The sequence below is a fragment of the Hippoglossus hippoglossus genome, chromosome 13 (genome assembly GCF_009819705.1).
Source record: "Hippoglossus hippoglossus isolate fHipHip1 chromosome 13, fHipHip1.pri, whole genome shotgun sequence".
NCBI lineage: Eukaryota > Metazoa > Chordata > Actinopteri > Pleuronectiformes > Pleuronectidae > Hippoglossus > Hippoglossus hippoglossus.
The window spans coordinates 3,722,474-3,741,073 of NC_047163.1; the positions used below are offsets into that span (position 1 = coordinate 3,722,474).

Genomic DNA, 18,600 nt, shown 5'->3' on the forward strand with positions numbered 1-18,600 from the left:
AAAGGACAGAATAAGCTAAATACTTTATTATAATATGTTTTGACAAAATCTGTCCAGTACAACAACAATTTTACGAGCAATTACTTGACATTTTCCGAAGTGCTGCTCCGACAGTGGTCAGATTCGAACCCCTAAACGAGACCAAGGAAAAATAACTTAGTGAGTTTTATTATGGAATTCTGATCATAATGTTTTTCTTTTCTCCACCAGTGTTGCCTGTAAGCAATGTGAGCTCCACTGACAAACGGGCACAGCTATTCTCCACACCGGACCTCCAGCTAATCAAATGCTCCAAGACAGTAAACTGGCCAATCATGGCAAGCAGGTCACCAGTGACACCCGATCCCAGATCCCGGGCGTAAACCCGCAGGCTCAGCAGCAGGGAGCTGCCGGCCACCTGGGTTCAAAGGGCGTTGGCGCCGGGAGCCATGGAGTCAAAACCAACCAGATCTCCTCCGGCAACCCCGTGCTGAAGGCTGCCAGCCAATCGGCGAGCGGCGTCGGAGGGATGCTGAAAACCAAATCCAAGCGGGAGCGGAGCGTCTCCATGGACTCCGGCGACTCGAGAAATGCCATTCCCCCAGCCCTGGAGACGGACGCCAAAGGAGGTAAGGCATGCCTCGCACAGAAGGAACTGTGTCAACGTCTGGGATGTATAGACAGTGTGTTTCTGTTCTGAGAATGCAGACGTTCACTTCCTTTACATTCTTTATCAGCAGAATCTTTAACCGAAACACCAGATTACTTGAATTCACCGCCTCCACAGCAGGAAGTGAATATAAGGACTGAGAGGACACAGGCGCTTGTTTTCTCTCTCACTGAAATGCCCTGACCTTTCAGCGAAGCATCAGAATTTCCCCCTGGCTTTTGATAGTTTATGCCATGTGTGCGGTGCAGTGACGTGCATCAGATGGCTTTCTGTAGTGCTCCGAGGGAGAGACAGGTCACGAGGTTGTGAAAATGTAGCAAGCCCAGAGAGGTTGTTATTAAAGTAAGAGATGACGCGTGGGTGGGAAGGACATGAAGCTCCTTTTTTGAGTGTGCGTCAGGGTAAATATTTGTGTTCACGTGGCTCAGTACAAAGTGTTTAATTTGCATTTCTTTGCTGCTGCTCATTAGACACGTGCTCACCTGAGGGTTGAACTGCAGATGAGATTAATTCTATCTTCGTGAAACTCATCTGAACTCGCTGGACACGACTGTTAAAAGTCACACACAAAAATGCTCACGCTGACAAAACACATACGCACGCACACACTCATTTGACACACACACACAGGGGGAGGTGTGGCACCAACACAAAGAACGACACAGGTTGAAAGAGAGGGTGGATCATTTGAAGGCATATCTTTACTGACCTCCCCTTACACACACACACACACACAAACACACACACACACACACGCGCACACGTTCCCTGAGATCTTATTTCTGTGTGTTGAAAAACAAAAGTGCTTTCAAAGGAAATACAAGCCTCCCTCCTCTTCACTTCAAACTACTCTGCTGCCAAACCTGGAAACCTGTAGAGAGACAGGTTAGAAAACATGGTTCAATAGCCAATATACTTATTCAAATAAACCAGTAACTTGTGGTATCACAAAACAGAAAACAAGAGGTGGCTCTGTGTTGAGGCCGCAGCCCTCCCACTGCTGTCATCTTCTCTGTACTGTCACTGCAAACTTCCTTCCTTCCTCATTCTACTGTACATTCACAGTTTATAACGTGTTGAACCTGAAAACTCGTCACCTAGTTTTCCTCTAACTATGTGACACTAATCTGGGATAGTGGAGTTTAAAGCCACCGTTGTGTTTCCCGTCAGAACTTGATGTCTCTCTCGCTGCAGGATACCTTGTGGAAATGTTTTTCGGGCTGCAGAATGCTTCCTGCAGCTGTTTGCACCCACTGACACACAACAGCTTGTATATCCACAAAGTTTATTACTCAGGGTTCCCAAGGGCCCCTTCACTTCCTTGAAAGTTTGTGAATTTGAGAAATGACAAATCAAGGCCTTAGACATGAAAATAGAGATAAAATAGCAAATGCTAACATTGTTTTGTGGAAAAATACAGAGATTGAGGTTCTTTCTGTATATTTTTTACCTCAGGAAAATAGTCTCTGTGCCGCTGGCTTCATGTGTCTCCTCTCGCTGTCTCTCAGCTCCTCACTTCAACACATTCACACATTCAAACCCGTCTCTCTTTGTAATTGTTGCCTCGGAGCCTCTGTGAAGCCTGCTGGATGTCATTGAAAAAAATTGCTCCTTGAAGTTAAGTGAATTGGGTTCTTGAATTCGACGTTAAGGAAGGTTTGAGAACCCTGATTGTCGCTCAACATGAGAGGGCTCAGCACACTGTTCTCTGCAGACGGGATAAGCATGCATTACACATTAAGAAAATCGATTTTTCAAGTCAACACTGTTTGTGTGTATCAGCCGGAAAGATCCACTTTACAAGTAAATCATTGCTGTTTCATGTCCTATGACAGTTCAAGAATGAGAATGCAGAAAATATGAGCGTACTTATGTTCAAGCCCTGGTGCACAAACACCTTTTAGAATTTGTCACGCAGACAAATATCAGTAACTCTGATAACGCAACACATTATTTTTATGACATGACCGTGGAACGTTTTACGAACTTGAGTTTTTGATGCTAGAGAACAATGGTCCTATAGATTACATCAGGGCCATCTGCATTAGAATAGATAGTAGTACATTAGCTTCTGGCTCTGGGAAATACAGTGGTCAAGACCATTAGTGGTAAAAGTAAAAACAATACTGGTTAAAAACCCCTTAAAGGGACAGTACTGTGACAGTTGTTATACAAGTGTTGATGTGTGTGTGTGTGTGTGTGTGTGTATTATTCTCCAGAGGGTGTTATGCGCAGTAAGCGGCGCTGTGTCCTGGAGAAGAAGCAGCCATACAGTGGAGATGAATGGTGCTCTGGACCTGACACAGAGGAGGATGAAGACAAACCGCACACCACGACCCACCGTGAGTCTGTCCACCTCCACTGGAGAGGAACAACAGGGCCATTTGCCGTTATCTGAATGATCCGCAGGGCTCACTAACAATGGGTGTCATTGTGGCCACAACTGTGAGGGCAGGATGAGTTACATGTAGAAATCCCCTGGCATGTCTCACTTTTATTTGTTCTGAAAACAACAGGTTAAGGCCATAAATTATCCATCGCTGTGTTCAGATCCTGCACAGACAGTGAAAGACAGGGGAAGTCAGCCTTGAATGCTGTACTAAGTTGACTTTACATGTGTCTTAGCTCCATCTAGTGTTAAGATGATGCACTGCTGCAACAAGACCTCTTAAGATGAACCTAACAAATGTGCTGCTGGTTTTCCTTCAGGGGAGCGCGGGCTGGCAGGTCCTATCCAGGGCCTCTCTGACCGCCTGTCTGCAGGGCCCATGCCTGAACCTGGGGGTCCTGTAATGGGATGTGGACTGGGACCAGGGCTAAAAGCAGAACCACCTCAGTCTTCACAGCAAGTGGTGTATGTTTTCACAACCAACCTAGCCAACAGGTGAGAGCTGCCTGCAGACCTGACATGCAGTGGGAAATATCTAGATTTTTCGTGATTGGATTTGTTTGTTCCATATTTACCTGAACATTGAATGATGCAACATCAGTCGTCATTTAGTTTGTGTTTTTCCTCTGTATCTTTGACAGCGCTGCAGAGGCTGTAATTAAAGGACAGACTGATTCCATTCTTCTGTTTCACCAGCAAAATGTTCCACGCACCAAGTTGGAGCAGGTCAGACTTCTACAGCTTAGTGGCAAATTAAACAAAATGTGAAGTTTGTGTTAAACCTGTTCAACCACAGGGGATTAAAAGTATTTTTCCACAATAAACACCACAGGGGGAAAGTATTTGATACGGTTAATTTATTTAGCTATGTTGGTCTCAGCTAACTCTTTGTTCTTGTTTCCATTAGCAAGTGAAATGTACTGTTTTGTTTAAGTATAATATATATATAATATCATTAACTCTACTACTAAAAAATAGTAGTAGAGTTAGCAGTAGCATTTCAGTAGCTTGATAATAACTTGTTTCTTCCTTTTCTTTTGTTTGCTACAGGGCCACCCATTAGCAAAGCTTCCCAACATGTCTGAGAAGGGGAACTCCAACAGCTCTCCACCCACAGGCACCCCAAAATCCCAAAGTGGAACTCCACGACCAGCCTCCGCAGGAGTTGGAGGCCCGTTGCACCGTGCGGGGACACCGTCATCAGCAGGACATTCTGATAATGAATCCTCTCAGACCAGATCAGGCGGTGCCTCCAGCAATAACAGCATCGTCGCCCATAGGTCAGAAGGAGGGAACTCGGCCACACCAGCAGGCCCGGTTCCAGGTACTGGAGATGGGGAGAGCGCAGGGGGTATGCCTCTTCCTGTTGCTACTGTTTATCCCTCAGAGAATCCCTCCATCCTATCTGCACACTTACAGGGTGATATGGGCCAGAGGGGCGGCCCGGGGAACCAAGATGGCCTCTCTAAAGAGCAGCTGGAACATAGGGAGCGCTCTTTGCAGACGCTGAGAGACATAGAGAGACTGCTACTGCGCAGTGGAGCCAGTGGAGTCCCTGGAGAGACAGGTGGCTCCAACAACAATGCTACTAATAACTCTTCCAATCTAAATAATAACAACAATACTGACAGAAGTGCTATTCTTGAGCATAGTGATAATGGTACTAATAACCCTGGAAATTGCAGCAGCGGTAATATGCTATCGTCAGCCTTGGCTCCGATGGGAGGGATAAAGAAATATGAAGAACCCCTCCAGTCCATAATTTCTCAAACACACTCCCTTGGTGGACCTGGCCTTGATAGCCCTCAAATGGACTCTCACCACAACCTACCACAACACCCCCACCACCAGATGTCTTCACCTGGGATTGATATGGGTCCCTTACTTGGACCCGAAGGGCTGACCCCAGAGCAAATGGCGTGGAGGAAACTTCAAGAAGAATACTACCAAGAGAAGAGACGACAACAGGAAATGCAACCCCCCACACATCCGCAGCACTTTAGAATGGTGACTGAGATGGGCGTACATGGAGGTCCCATGATGATGAGAGGACCCCCTCCTCCCTACCACAGCAAGCCTGGAGACCAGCAGTGGGGTCCCGGCAATATGATGGGAGGAGGAATGGGCGGAAATGCACGAATGATAGACATGCACCAAGAAGGACCACGTGGCCCGAGGTTCTTGGGACAGATGCAGAGAGGGCCACCTGGGGGAGGGGCCTTTCCTGGTAGTCCAGGGGGAGTTTTATCAATGGAGGGTCTAGGACACCAAAGGCCCACCAGGCCAGGGATGATTTGGATAGATGACATAGGTGGAGGAGGCCCTTTTCATGGCTGCTATCCTGGGGGGCCTCCTCAGCACTTACAGGGAGAGCCAGAGCATCTGTTAACACGTGAGGAAATGTTTCGCATTATGGAGAAACGGCAAATGCAGGGGCTACCCAGGTTCGAACTTGACCGATTAGCAAAACAGCAGCACCAGGACAACCTGGGCTCAAGAATTATGGACAATCCTGGGGGCCCAGACTTTTCCAATTTGGCAATGGGTCGAGGCCCACCCTCCACACGGGGAGATCCAATGGACTTTCCTGGCTCCCGGGAGATTATGGGCTCTCCTGGTGTGGGTCCTCAGATGAGAGACATGGTGGATTCTCCTCTGGGGAACAACCTCTCAATGAACATGAACCCACAAATGAATGTTCAGCAACAACATCAGATGATGCTATCGCAGAAGCTCAGAGGAGGTCCTGCAGGAGGGGGGGCTTTAGGTGAGATGTTTAGTCCTGGAGAGATTGCACGAATCAGGGCTTCACAGAATGGAAGAGGAGGAAATAAAGTAATGATCCCAGGACCTGATGGTCCCTTCCAGTTTCACAATCAAGGTCCCTTTTCTGGAGGACAGGTGGAAGGACCCTATCTTCAACAACCCGGCCCTGCAATGTTTGGGTCGGACCATCAAGGACCTAATCAAATGGGGTGTACCTCGCGGCTCAGTCACATGCCGATGACTGGAGGCCTCAGGGGAGCAGACCTCGGTCCTCGGCACCCCTCTGACCTATCAATCAACATTAACCCTCTGACATCTCCTTCAGTGCCTCCTCCTCATCAGCTTAAGTCACCATCCCTCAATCAAGAGCCATCTCCTCTTCTACCTTCCCCCTCTGCTCCAGGTCTGAAGTCACCCTCACAGATCTCCTCTGCAGGCCACCACCCCCCTCTTCCCCCTGCATCTGGTGCTGGGACTCCGTCCTCTTCTTCCATGAAGTCTCCCCAGGTAATGGGTTCTTCCAACCTCGGCTTGCACTCTCCGTCTGCCTCTCCTGGACGACTGAAGTCCCCAGCTATGGCTGTGGGTTCGCCAGGGTGGTCATCTCCTAAAACAGCTCTTCCAAGTCCAGGTGGTCCAACCAGTGGGAAAGTCGTGGGCAATGGAGGAAGTAGTTCTACTGAGACAGGTATGTTTAGAATCGATGACACACATCTGAGTTCCCAGCACTGACATCTGATCATCATTCGTGCTGTTCCTCATATTACTATTGCTGTGATATTCATTGTTTTTTTTATGTTTCCTTTGCAGGGCAACCACTTCACCCCAGGAGTTCCAACTCTACCCCCATTAGCCAGCCAAGCTCTATGAATCCTACTATGCCATTTACTTCCTCTCCTGATGCCCCTCCATCTCAAAATCCTTTGTCCCTCATCATGTCTCAGATGTCCAAGTATGCCATGCCCAGTTCTACTCCTCTCTACCATGAAGCAATCAAAACAATTGCCACTTCCGATGACGAGATGATGCCTGATCGCCCTCTTCTGTCCGGTGTTAGCATTGGAGGTAAGAAAACAAGCCCTGGGTCATTGTGTCATTTGAAAATATGTTGTGTTATTTCTTTGATCTGTATTGTTTCGCTTATATTTCTAATAATTTTTCACATGCTTGCCTTGTTTTATCAACAGGAAACATTGGAAATCTCCAGACCTCCCAGATACTTGTCTCCCAAGGCTCCATTGGCCCGCACAGTGATCCACAAAGCCCCATGGGTATTGTCAATCAAGGTCAGCAGCACCTGTCCCACGATGCTTCAGGACCTGTTCTCTCTTCTCCAAACCAAATGGTTCTACCTGCCATGAATCCTGCCATGATGGGAGGAGGCGGACCTGATGGAATGGGGCCTTGCAATGTTTCCCCCATATCTCAGAACCAGATGGCAGGTTTTCCTCGCATGCAGCCGCCATCTCATGGGCCCATGCACTCACCTATTGGGGGAATGTCACATAATTTCTCTCAATCTAATGAGGACAGTCTGCCGCCCCAGCAGTTACACCTGTTGAGCAAAGGCCATCCTCACCAACGACCCTCTCACCCCTCAGAATCATTTGCCTCTCTGCCCATGGGGGAAGGCCCGGATCTAAGTGAAGTCATACGTCCCACTCATATGGGGATCCCTGAATTTGATCTGTCCCGCATCATTCCTTCTGATAAGCCCAGTAGCACTCTTCAGTACTTCCCCAAGAGCGAGCAACATCAGAATCCACATCAGGGGCCACCATCCCAGCAACCTACTCCCCAGCAGCTCCTCAAACAGCTTTCGTCTTCTGGTCCTTCATCTAACCCCCACTTAGCAAACCTACAGAATATGATGGCCGAACAGCAGCTGCCACTTCACCCTTCACATAGTGGGATACGCCAAAGCATGGGTATTCATCAAGGGGGCTCTAGGGTTATGGTTTCGGGCGGTGGCATGGGCATGGGCCCCATGTGCCCCCCTGGACATATGATGGGAAGGACAGGCATGGTACCACAGCAGCAACTCCAGCAACAGCAAGCCATGATGGCCAACAGTCTCCTCCACCATCCTTCCAATCCATATCCTGGCATGATGTCCTCCCAGCAGCACCCACACAATCTGATGGCACAGCAAAACATTATGATGATGCAGGCTAAGCAGCGAAGCATGTCAATTCCAGGGGATCCGTTCGGCCCCCAGGGTCCTCTGATGTCCCCTCAGGGTCCCATGATGGCCCCTCCCCATCCGCAGTCAGGTATGATGGGACCCCAGTCTCTAAGACAGCGGGGAATGTCTCTGGACAGTCCTCTTGCCTACGGCCCTGGAGGCATGGCCAATATGCCATTCTGATCCAACTCACATGAGCTGTTAAAAAAAAAAAAAAAGAAGAAAGTGTCCACAGGTTACGTCCCCCATCGTGTCCAAATGTTTTCATTAATGTTATTCTCGCGGCTGTTTGAAAAGAGGAATGTAAAAACAAGGTATCAGTGATAATCTTAAAATTTTGGATTACAGCTGATAAAAAAAATTGAATCTTTAAAAGCACTGTATTATGGTTTAGTCACAAATCTGAAGCCATTTTCTAAAATACTGTAACATATGTATATTTATAAGATGTGTGTATTTGTTGTGGGAACAGAATGGCGGTCAGGAGAGGAGTGCCTCAAATTTATATTTGTTTTAATATCATTGATTTATTTTCTCCAACTACCAAACTGTCGTGCAAAGGAGTTATATATGTATATATGTTTATGTGTATGTATGTATACATATTTATATATACATACATACACATTTACACACACATATAATATATACTTGCTGTATATAAGATGCAATTTGTGAATGTTTGCAGTTGGTCTGTAAAGCTGTGTTTTAATAGAAGTCTAAAAAATAGAATAATACTGATCTCTAAGGTGGTTTTAGTTTCCGTTATTGTGTTGTCGATTACTGTTGTTTGATAACACTGACGAGGGGCAAAGTGGTTGTATAACATATTAAATCTTTATTAAATTCAATTTGCAGCTGCTAAAATACAAGCAAATACAGATTCAGCCATCAATAACCTGGGAAAATAAAACATCTGTAAAATACAATGGGTACTGTATTATCAGCACATCTGGAAAGATTTGAACATGATTTATCACCACACGTGAAATATAACAGAACAGAAGCATTGTACAAGAGTTTATTTAGATTTATTTTCCGTTTAGATTGTCTTGCTCATGGTTGTTGCTCCATCAGAAGTGGACGGTCGACTTTGACCCTGACTTCCGATGAACGGCAGACAAACCAGGCCGCAGCCAAGTTGACGCAGTAACCGATATAACTCTTTTCGAAACTGCACCCCAACGAAGGCATAAAGGAAGGGGTTCAGGCAACAGTGGGAGAAACCCAGACCCTTGGTCACCTCGTGGGCGGCTTTCAGCGCGATATAAGGTTGACAGCTTTCATAGTAGATGACCTCCAGGTCTACCAGAGTTTCTATCAGTAAGGTGATGTTATATGGGAGCCAGCAGAAGCAAAAGACAAGAGTGATAACTATAGCCAGTCGTATGGCTCCTTGCTTTGCTTGGCTTTTCTGACTCTTGCACAAAGTAACCACCACTGCTGTGTAGCAGTAGCTCATGACAGTCAGAGGTAGGAAGAAGGAAACATGATCAAAGACTCTGGCGGTCAAAACCCAGTTGTGTCCATGGATATCGTGATGATAATAGAAACAGGAGAGGCTGGAGGTGTTAGTGTCGTCCTTTCTCACAGTGAGAAACACAACATTTGGTACTGATAAACCCAGACAGACAAGCCACAGTGAAATGCAAGTTACATGCACTGCTCTCGGACGCCGATTTCGCATACTGGGAATGGCATGAACGATTGCCAAGTACCGATCAAACCCAATGCAAGCTAGAAGGAAACTCCCACAGAGGAGATTGAGATGTTTCATCAGGCCCACCAGCTTGCAGAGGAACTCCCCGAACACCCAACCAGTGACGAGGTCGACCACATCGAAAGGAAACGTTAAGAGGAGCATGAGGTCCGCCAGGGCGAGGTGAAGTAGGTAGATCTCAGTGATGCGCAGTAAGCGCCAACGTCTCAGGAGGACCGTGATCATCAGGCCGTTCCCTACCACACCCAGCAGGAAGATCAGGCTGTACAACACCGGCTGGAACGCAGCACCGAGGGACTGCAGGCCCTGCTCTTCTTCCTCACAGGTGTAGTCTACGAAGCCGGAGAAGTTATGATAAACGTAGTCTGTGTCATTGTCATTTTCTCCAAGGTCCTGCTTTAAAACGAGGGAGAGGGAGGGTGTTAGTTTTAATGATCTCATCACACAGATAATTACTTTGTGTGCTGTGGGTTAATTACACAATTTGATTGATATTGGCTAAATTCTAATAAGTAGTTTTGATAACGAAATAAAAAAAATATGCTTACTTTAAACGGCAGACAAACATGCTTTAAATAGTTTTTGTCTTTGCAGTGATCATAGTCAAATTGTTCAGGAAACACTGAATAGGCCAGATTTTTTTCACTTCCCCTTTCACAGTAACCACGAGAGAAAATGCAACAAAACATCCTATTTTGGCTGCATATTAATTAATTAATTAATAATTATGACTTTGTTTTTCGTAGAAGTAACATTTGCAGTCTTGTGCTATTTTCTAAAATAAATAAAATCATAATCTTAATTAATATTATGTCAGATGGAGATTAAACCTTCAACTTGATAAATGAAGAATGAGATGATGCAAACAAAAATTGTTTTAGTTACTTGAAGGTCTAAACAATTTTAAACTACATTTTTCCATACATGACAAAGGTGTAAAAAAACACCCAAAACCTATATGTTAAATTGAATGCACCCTCATAAACTTAATTGCATTCCAATGTAATGTAATAAAATAATGAACTTTTTCCACCTGTATTGTCATGTGACTTCTAGATAAATGAATGCTTTAGAATAAGACAAATCAGTGAATATGATATTAAGATATATTTGTAAAACAGTTTATCATCTTTTAAGAGAACAAAATAAAAATGTACATTCCGATAAGCACATTTTTACATTTTAAAACCTTATGAATTAATTAGAATTGAATTACAGTTGCAGTTGGTGCATGTCAAATAATATGTAGCACGTAAAGTTGATGACTGCTTCATTTTAACGATATCAGACATTTTAAACAACATTTTAATCATGTAATGTCTTCTACAATAAGGAAATGTATACATTGGATTCACATTGTAATCTATATATATATATATATATATATATATATCATTAGAGATAAGAACATTTAAAAATACTGTATTACCCTTCTCTCCTCTCAGGACAAACCTACAGTATATATGTATTACATCGAATTTCATCTCACTTATTTCCCTGGAGAGTTGACAGGAAAGAAGCTGAACACATCTGTTGATGTGCGTTTATTCTTCTACGCTTCAGTAATTCAAGTCAGTTGTTTGTGGGTTTTGTTCTTCAGCTTTGTGACAATTAAAAGAAGAAGCTTCCTTTAGCTCGTTACCTAAAAAAAAAACTTTTGCTTTACCAGACCCGAGGCTGACTTTGACACTCGTCCTTTTATGTTTTGGGGAATCCAAACAATGAACATGCACACATGTTGTGTTTGAATATCCAAATTTTAATCTACAGCAGATGTGATAATTCCCCCCCCCAAAAAAATCCTTATAGCTCTAGAGAAACGTACCGTTAATTTGATCAATTATTAGTCGTGTCTTACCGTGAAATCTGTAAAAGTCATTGTCACTGCCATGTCGATAAATCTTGGTCACTGGAATGTTTATCTCTCGCTGCCGTAGTGAAATGGGCTGAACTTCCTGTTATTGCTGGTTCTTATGTATTTCTTCTCTGGGGGTTTAGCGAGGGGCAACATCCCGGGCCGAGCGATGAGGCCAATACGGAAGTGCAAAGAGCTGCAGTTCACTGGGTGGCCACTCGAGGCTGGCTCCAAGAAGGAGTCCATTCCCATTGACTCCCATGTTAAAAAGCCCGACTTTAGAGCAGAATTAAACCTGTTTACAGCATGGTTCAAAAAACGGTGTTAGTCTCAATCACTTAGTTCTTCCTTCATGACAACTCTGAGGGGGGTGAATTTTTTTCTAACTCACTCGTTTAAATTATATAGAGGTTTGATATTATGAATAATTATCACTTGATGGACAGGAGAGTCTGTGGAGAGGTTTCACTCACATATCGGATGAATAACACGGTTTGATGTTCGGCTTGTTCCCCCGGACGGAGAACTTAAAGACGTCTGCGCTCCCGTTTCTGTGGTAAGTACAGTTTATTTTACATTGTTTTTACATCGTTAATCTTAGGCAGACTTTACTGAATTATTGTGTTAAATAAGTGGACATGCAGAATAATGTATTTTTTTGTCACATAAATAAATTATAGGAAGTGTAACTTTACTAGAATAGACATTCACATAGAGAACCTGAGGCTGATGTCCACCACCTATTTCCTAAGCTGAAATGATTATGATCTGATGAACTTTGAAGTAATAACTTTTTTACCATGTAAAACTCTGTTAAGGAGTTAACCTGGCACATGTATGACTTTACGTATCTGTGTATTTGTGTTGAATGTTCCTCTAGGTGACTCAGACAGCCTGCACCTGTGGATGTCCAACATGAGACACAACTGGAATCCAACCAGACTGAACACTGAGGGTCATCACTTCAACACTGACTCCAGGTACAGACCTGTTTTCATAACTTACAAACAATCAAAGCAAAGTATTGCACATAATACATAATGCATTAAATTATAAATGCAATACTATTAATGTGGAAGAACTCCATACTGTACATTCATTGTCTTGGTAGTGCACTGTTTAATCCAAAACCATATTCAAATACATAGTTGAATATCCACAGAAAATAAGGATACAAACTTTGTTCATAAGCAACACTTCCTCTACAATAATGCCATACTTTTATGTTTCCTGTCATTTTATTAGGGACGGACGAGCCTGAAGGACACAGCTGTGCTGACTGTGTTCTGTCTCTTATGGCAAAGAAGAAAAATAAAACACTGGGTTTTTATCTAAAGTGTATCAAATCAGAAAGTAAAAGATAAACATTGTTCTGATAAGTGTTCATTTTTTTAACCAACCATAATGAATATAGAAATTAACTCTATTATCCATGACACTTAGCAATGACTGCCAACTCTAAACAGTTGCAGGCCATCTTTAGTTAAGGGAGGAAAACATGAAGTGTTGTGCAGATGAAGCTGGTGCAGGTCGTCCTCATGTTGACCAGCCTGAAGCTGCCGATCTCCACCATGTTGCTGCTGCCACAGTGGATGCTGAGGACATCAGGTGCTGCAGTGCTTCATCTAATGAAAAGAAGAAACTCACTATAAAAGGATGTTTTATGTTGTGTATGTTCCAGCAAAGACTGGTTCTTACAGTTTATTCTGTGTTCAGCAGGTGGAAGCACCACAGATTTCAGACAGAACCGATGTACTGGGCTCTGGGTTTGTACCCTCATGGTTAAATGCACATATTGTAAGTCGCTTTGGATAAAAGCATCAGCTAAATGAAATGTAATGTACTGAAAGAAATAAAACATTGTACAAATAGATAAAATGTCTTTCTACCTCATCTGTAATATTCAAGGTGATAATCTCCCACAGAGCTGCTGATAACAGTCCACATCAAGTCTCTCCACTTTTCTCAGTGTGAAAACATAATTATATAATAAATATGAGAACCAACAGTGGTGTGTGGAGATTATAATCATATCTAAACTGTCTAATTCACTGTAAATTCCATAACAGGCTAAATAAACAAGGTGGCAATAGTAATGGTGGTTATACCAGCATGTATCAGAACATTTGTGAAACATAGTTACTATCACATGCAACTTACACATGTAGCGTATTCATATTAACTTATTAACTTATTAAAATTAAAATCAAGTCACAACCAAACACGACTATAGTAGTGTAGTTAATTTGCTTCAATCTGTTCATTACACGTGTTAAATAAACGGTACCTTTTATAACAATTACATATTAAAAACCACTTGAGGCATGTAAGCAAATGATTATGATAATAGATAAAGCAATAGGTTTTGTTGTTGTGTAGTTTCAAGGTTACTTACCTCTAGTGAGTTCGTTGTAAACATCGCGACCATCCTGAAGCAGCAACACCGCAGCGCTAGCCGGTTAGCAGCCGCGGTTAGCATGTAGCCTAGCTCCTTAGCCTGAGCTAACCAGGTAACGTTGCGCTCTGCGGGCGTGGCTCAGCTGTCAGTCTTCACTCGCGCTCCTCCTCTTTGCCCATTTATTGGTTAGCCAGGAACTAGGAGGAGTCAGCACCGGCAAGATGGCGCCGGGTGAACGCCTACTACTAGCCTAATTTTCACTCTTCAGAAACCAACGGGTGACGTCACGGACCCTACGTCCATTATATATACAGTCTATGGTGTGTACACACACATCAAAGAGAACTAAGCAGCTAGTCTGACATCATAGCACCAGGCTTTAGCACCAAGTTCCCTTTGGTGTGTGTGTTCCCTTTGGTGTGTGTGTTCCCTTTGGTGTGTGTGTTCCCTTTGGTGTGTGCTATAATCTCATTTCTGATATCTCCTTTGTCCTATGTCAGTGTATGGTAGGGGTAGTACACGGAGAACAGAGAGAGCACTTCCGACAGGAATAGTACGATTTTTAAAAACTAAGCCAATAAGAGAAGTATTGAAAAACAATATCAGAAACATGAAGATGGACATCGACAGCATTCTGCCCATTGTGACGTCCTTTTTCCAAGGCATGACATCAGAACAATGGAATCTTTCGAAAAAAGGCAAACCTGATGTGGCCACAATGACCATACTCGGAGAGAAACTGCTGGAAATTGTCATTTTGATGACACAATCCATCCTAAAGGATCTTGAGAGCACAGCTGTGCCTGTGTCTGAGAAGAGTGTGATTTGCTCTTTGGGCAACACACTTCCTCAGGTTTTTGCTCAGGCTCTTGACGTTCCAGATGAAATCAATCTTGTAAGTTCAGAGAATTTGACCCAGTTGACTGCTAAAGAGATTGCAGAGTGTGTCAACTCTGTCCTTTCCATGGGCGTGGACGGTGTGAAGGCAACTACTCCTCGTGTCACACCTCCAAAAAGACTACAAGGTATGATTCAACAGGCCGGCAAAATGATCAAGGGACTCATGAGGAATCTGAAACGTATGTGTGCACCTTCTAAGAGCAAAAAGAAGGTCTACCAACTGGTCAATGAAGATGACAGTCAGTCATCATCCTCATCCCAGAAGACAATCTCAGAAGACAGGGAAAGTCTTCTGTCTGCAACATCCACAACTGTCCAGGAGATCATTAAGGAGGAGGTCTCTCAATACACAGAATCTACTAACGATGAAATATCCGACTATGATTATGATCAGTTGGAATCTGGCTCCACTCTGGAGATTAAGAATGTTGCAGATGACGTTGCTGAGGTGATTGTGGATGAAATCATGTCGCAAAACAAAGATGATCCAGAAACAGCCCAGAGCACACCCTCTCTGAAGAAAGTGTCTGAAAGGATTAGGACAATCGCTGCAAAGCAGTTTGCCCAAGCGTCCATTTGTCGTATTGTGGGCAGACTGAATAACAAGTACTTTGACAGCCTTTACAACCCGGCCTTTGACAAGGTTTTGGGTAGGCAGTCAATGCAATCTGTTACGAGTGATATTGACGCTCTGCTTCCAGCAGCAGTTGGTGAGATACAGCAGGGGCAGAATGGGTCTCAATGGATGGATGATATTTTCAGTGGTGAAACCCTCGAGTTAACCAACGAGCTGAATAATATCCTAAACAATCACATAGATAGGATGAGATTTAAGATGACCTCACGACCAAAAGCCTCACAACCACGGTGCACAAGCATAACGGTTTGTCCGCCACGTGCTATAATATCAGCTGACATCCTTGCCATTGTGTGGTGTTTCCTTGGAGTAATGAGGTGGTGGCTTCACACACAGTCAGAAACTCTCACTTCCACGGTGATAACACATAGTTTAGAAAAAGCTGTGTCAGAGGGCCCGATCGGTGGGGCCAGTCTGCCTTCAGCACCTGGTAACGGGTCTGGCTCAGAAAGCAAGGTGACCACTCCTGAATTCAGTGAAGAATACAGAGAAGAGCAAGAACCAACAGTGGAAGGAAGGAAATTACCCATCAGGATAATTGTTCTGAAGCTGGTTTCGAGGATCTTTGCTAAAGCAAAGTTGTCGGACACTCTCAGATCACCAAACACCATCATCGAGCGTCTACTCGAAAACATATGGGTCGAAATCAAGGATGAAGATTTTGAGATCACCCCAAAAATGATGAAACAACTTGACAAAACTGTTTTCAAAAAAATCTGCAAAAAGTGGCACGGGGTTGTAAGTGTGCTGTTAGAATTGGAAATGGAAGACCCAACACTGGACAAATATATTGTCTCTGTCGTCAAAGATCTGCTTGTGACACCACCATCAAGATCCAGCGCCATCAGCAGGTTCTTCTCCAGACTGTGCAACGCCTTCTCCAAACCTTTTTAATCAAGAATCTTGTTACCAGATTACCAGAATGAAAGTGTATAACTTGGATAGGTTTTAGTCTTTAGTCCCCCACAGATTCCCATTTCCATTTTAATTGTCGTTGCCTGCGACATTTGAAGGCTTTTGAACAAAGATTTTCAGCAAAGTGACTCTTTCTCCACAGCAGATGTTAAAAAATGAATGTGTGTTTTTGATTGCCCAAAGGCAGCTCCTTGCCGAGTCCTTGCAGAGTGATCACAGTACAGTTCCTCCGGCTGCAGCAATAAAATCTGTACCCTAATGACAAATTATGAGAGGACTTTGTAGTGGAAAATTCAACTGACCAGTGTCTAAGGTATTGGAAATCCCCCTGACCAGGTGTCTAACTGCTGTGATACTGTCTACCTGACAGGATGGAACCCTTATTTGGTGGTGTCTCACTGCTATGACCTTGATCAACAGGGTGCATGCCCTTATATGGTGATGTTTTTCTTCCAACTGCTACAGCGGACGGACAGACACAGATGATCTCATGTCTTTCATGTCTTTTTTCATATTATGTTTTATGAAACGCCTCTTTGTATAAGTTCTGGCTTTTGTGAACTTGCCAGTTCCATTTTGAGCACCCGTGCTTGTTGTGTAACCTCTGCAGAGTTTACTATTATAAAGACTCAAAGGCAACTCCAGTCTGAGAATTTCATTATTTCAAATCTCAAGATGAATTTCCATCACAACTTTTAAAGGGGTGAAGAAGAAATGTAAAGTAAAACCCTCCAGCTTGTCTTACTGTGAACATGCGTGGTTTTGACAGATGTTATAATGATGATGCAGTTTGCACATGTTCTGGTGTTTACTGCGGCCGTTGAATGTTGAATAAAGTTTAACAACGATAGTTTCAGTCATTTTATGTACTTTTAAAAAAAAGTACACATCAAGAACCATAATACGAGTACAAGTAACTTCACAATATTCTAGCTTCATATACAAGAGACAATTATACTGAACTGGTCAGGTTTATTTGTGTTATTTCTGATGACAATCACCTTACAAATCACATTTGAATACAACATCCAGGCATGTTGACCAGAGGGTTTAATTATCTACAGTCGCTAGTTGGTTAGATGGGAAATAAGATAAGATTAGATCAACTTTATTGAAACAGCAGTGCAAAAAAAGTGCAAGGGTAAACTGTATAAAGATGAAATAAGTAGTGGTGCACCGATGTATCGGCCGTATATCGGTAGCGGCCGATATTCGCCTCGTTTACTGCTATCGGCGTATCGGTAATAAACTTGACTTTCACCGATAACATTGGCCGATATTCATTGGTATGTTTTCTGCAGCCTGCCAATCTGGCATCCAGATTATGGTACACTGACGCCGGGTTTACACCTGGCGCTGAAGCGCCGCGCCGCGCAGCGCAGCGCCAAGGAAAGCCAGGCGCCTCCCATCCCCCCCCCTGTTAAACCTTTGTGCGGTTCACATGGGCTGCGATGCGCCGCGCCGCGCCAGCGCCCTTCACCGATGGTTTCGGCGTGCGAGCGAGCGTATCGCGCCAGGAAACAGACTGAAAAATGATTTTAAACGATATAAATGACATATTTGATATGATATAAATGATCAAATATGCATCCCATACTTTGTATTCCCCTTCTGTTGTCCTGGAGTTTTAATTTTCCCAATTTTCCCAATCACATAATTAAATGTCCCCCTTTGCCCATCCACTACAGCCACACAAGCAGTCATATAGATAAAAAGAGAGAGAGGGGGGGGCTAAAGGCTTGCTTGGAGAATACGTCATTTACCCCCGACACCCGACATTGAACGGGTTACATACAACAACAAGCGGAGAATCACGGGCTGACCGACGCGGAGAAATGCGGGTCGGTGTGAACAGCCAGGCGGCTGCACGCTTGAGAATAACGCTGCGCGGCGCGGGGCGGCGCTTCAGCGCCCGGTGTAAACCCGGCGTTACACACCAAGAAGGCCACATGCAAGTAATAAACAAATATCGGTATCGGTATCAGCTATCGGCTAGATTGTTGTTTTAAATATCGGTATCGGTATCGGCCAAGAATTTCCATATCGGTGCATCCCTAGAAATAAGCATACAAAAATAATAAATACAGTAATAATATGCAATACAGACTCATTCTATACAGGCCGCCTATGTATTTGTGCAAAATGTCCCTTAAAGACACTGAAGTTTGAGCAAAAGATATGAAAAA

At 43.9% G+C, this 18,600-nt stretch overlaps 2 protein-coding genes across 4 annotated transcripts in view; one reads left to right on the forward strand and one right to left on the reverse strand.

Annotated features, from left to right (window-relative positions):
- Positions 1 to 8,915, forward strand: part of bcl9l (bcl9 like) — a 25,732-nt gene extending 16,817 nt beyond the window's left edge. For all 3 annotated transcript variants that reach the window (XM_034604024.1, XM_034604026.1, XM_034604025.1), the window contains exons 3-9: positions 211 to 608; positions 2,869 to 2,991; positions 3,359 to 3,533; positions 3,680 to 3,764; positions 4,089 to 6,492; positions 6,615 to 6,869; positions 6,992 to 8,915. In XM_034604024.1, coding sequence (XP_034459915.1) covers positions 287 to 608; positions 2,869 to 2,991; positions 3,359 to 3,533; positions 3,680 to 3,764; positions 4,089 to 6,492; positions 6,615 to 6,869; positions 6,992 to 8,172 — 4,545 coding nt within the window. In that variant the 5' untranslated portion in view covers positions 211 to 286 and the 3' untranslated portion in view covers positions 8,173 to 8,915. The remainder of the gene's footprint in view (positions 1 to 210; positions 609 to 2,868; positions 2,992 to 3,358; positions 3,534 to 3,679; positions 3,765 to 4,088; positions 6,493 to 6,614; positions 6,870 to 6,991) is intronic.
- Positions 8,884 to 11,687, reverse strand: LOC117772689 (C-X-C chemokine receptor type 5). Its single transcript, XM_034604027.1, has 2 exons — positions 11,568 to 11,687; positions 8,884 to 10,102 (listed from the first exon to the last, which is right to left on the reverse strand). Exons 1-2 carry the CDS (start codon positions 11,598 to 11,600, stop codon positions 9,032 to 9,034), a joined length of 1,104 nt encoding a protein of 367 aa, XP_034459918.1. The 5' UTR covers positions 11,601 to 11,687; the 3' UTR covers positions 8,884 to 9,031.
- Positions 11,688 to 18,600: the final 6,913 nt, after the last annotated feature.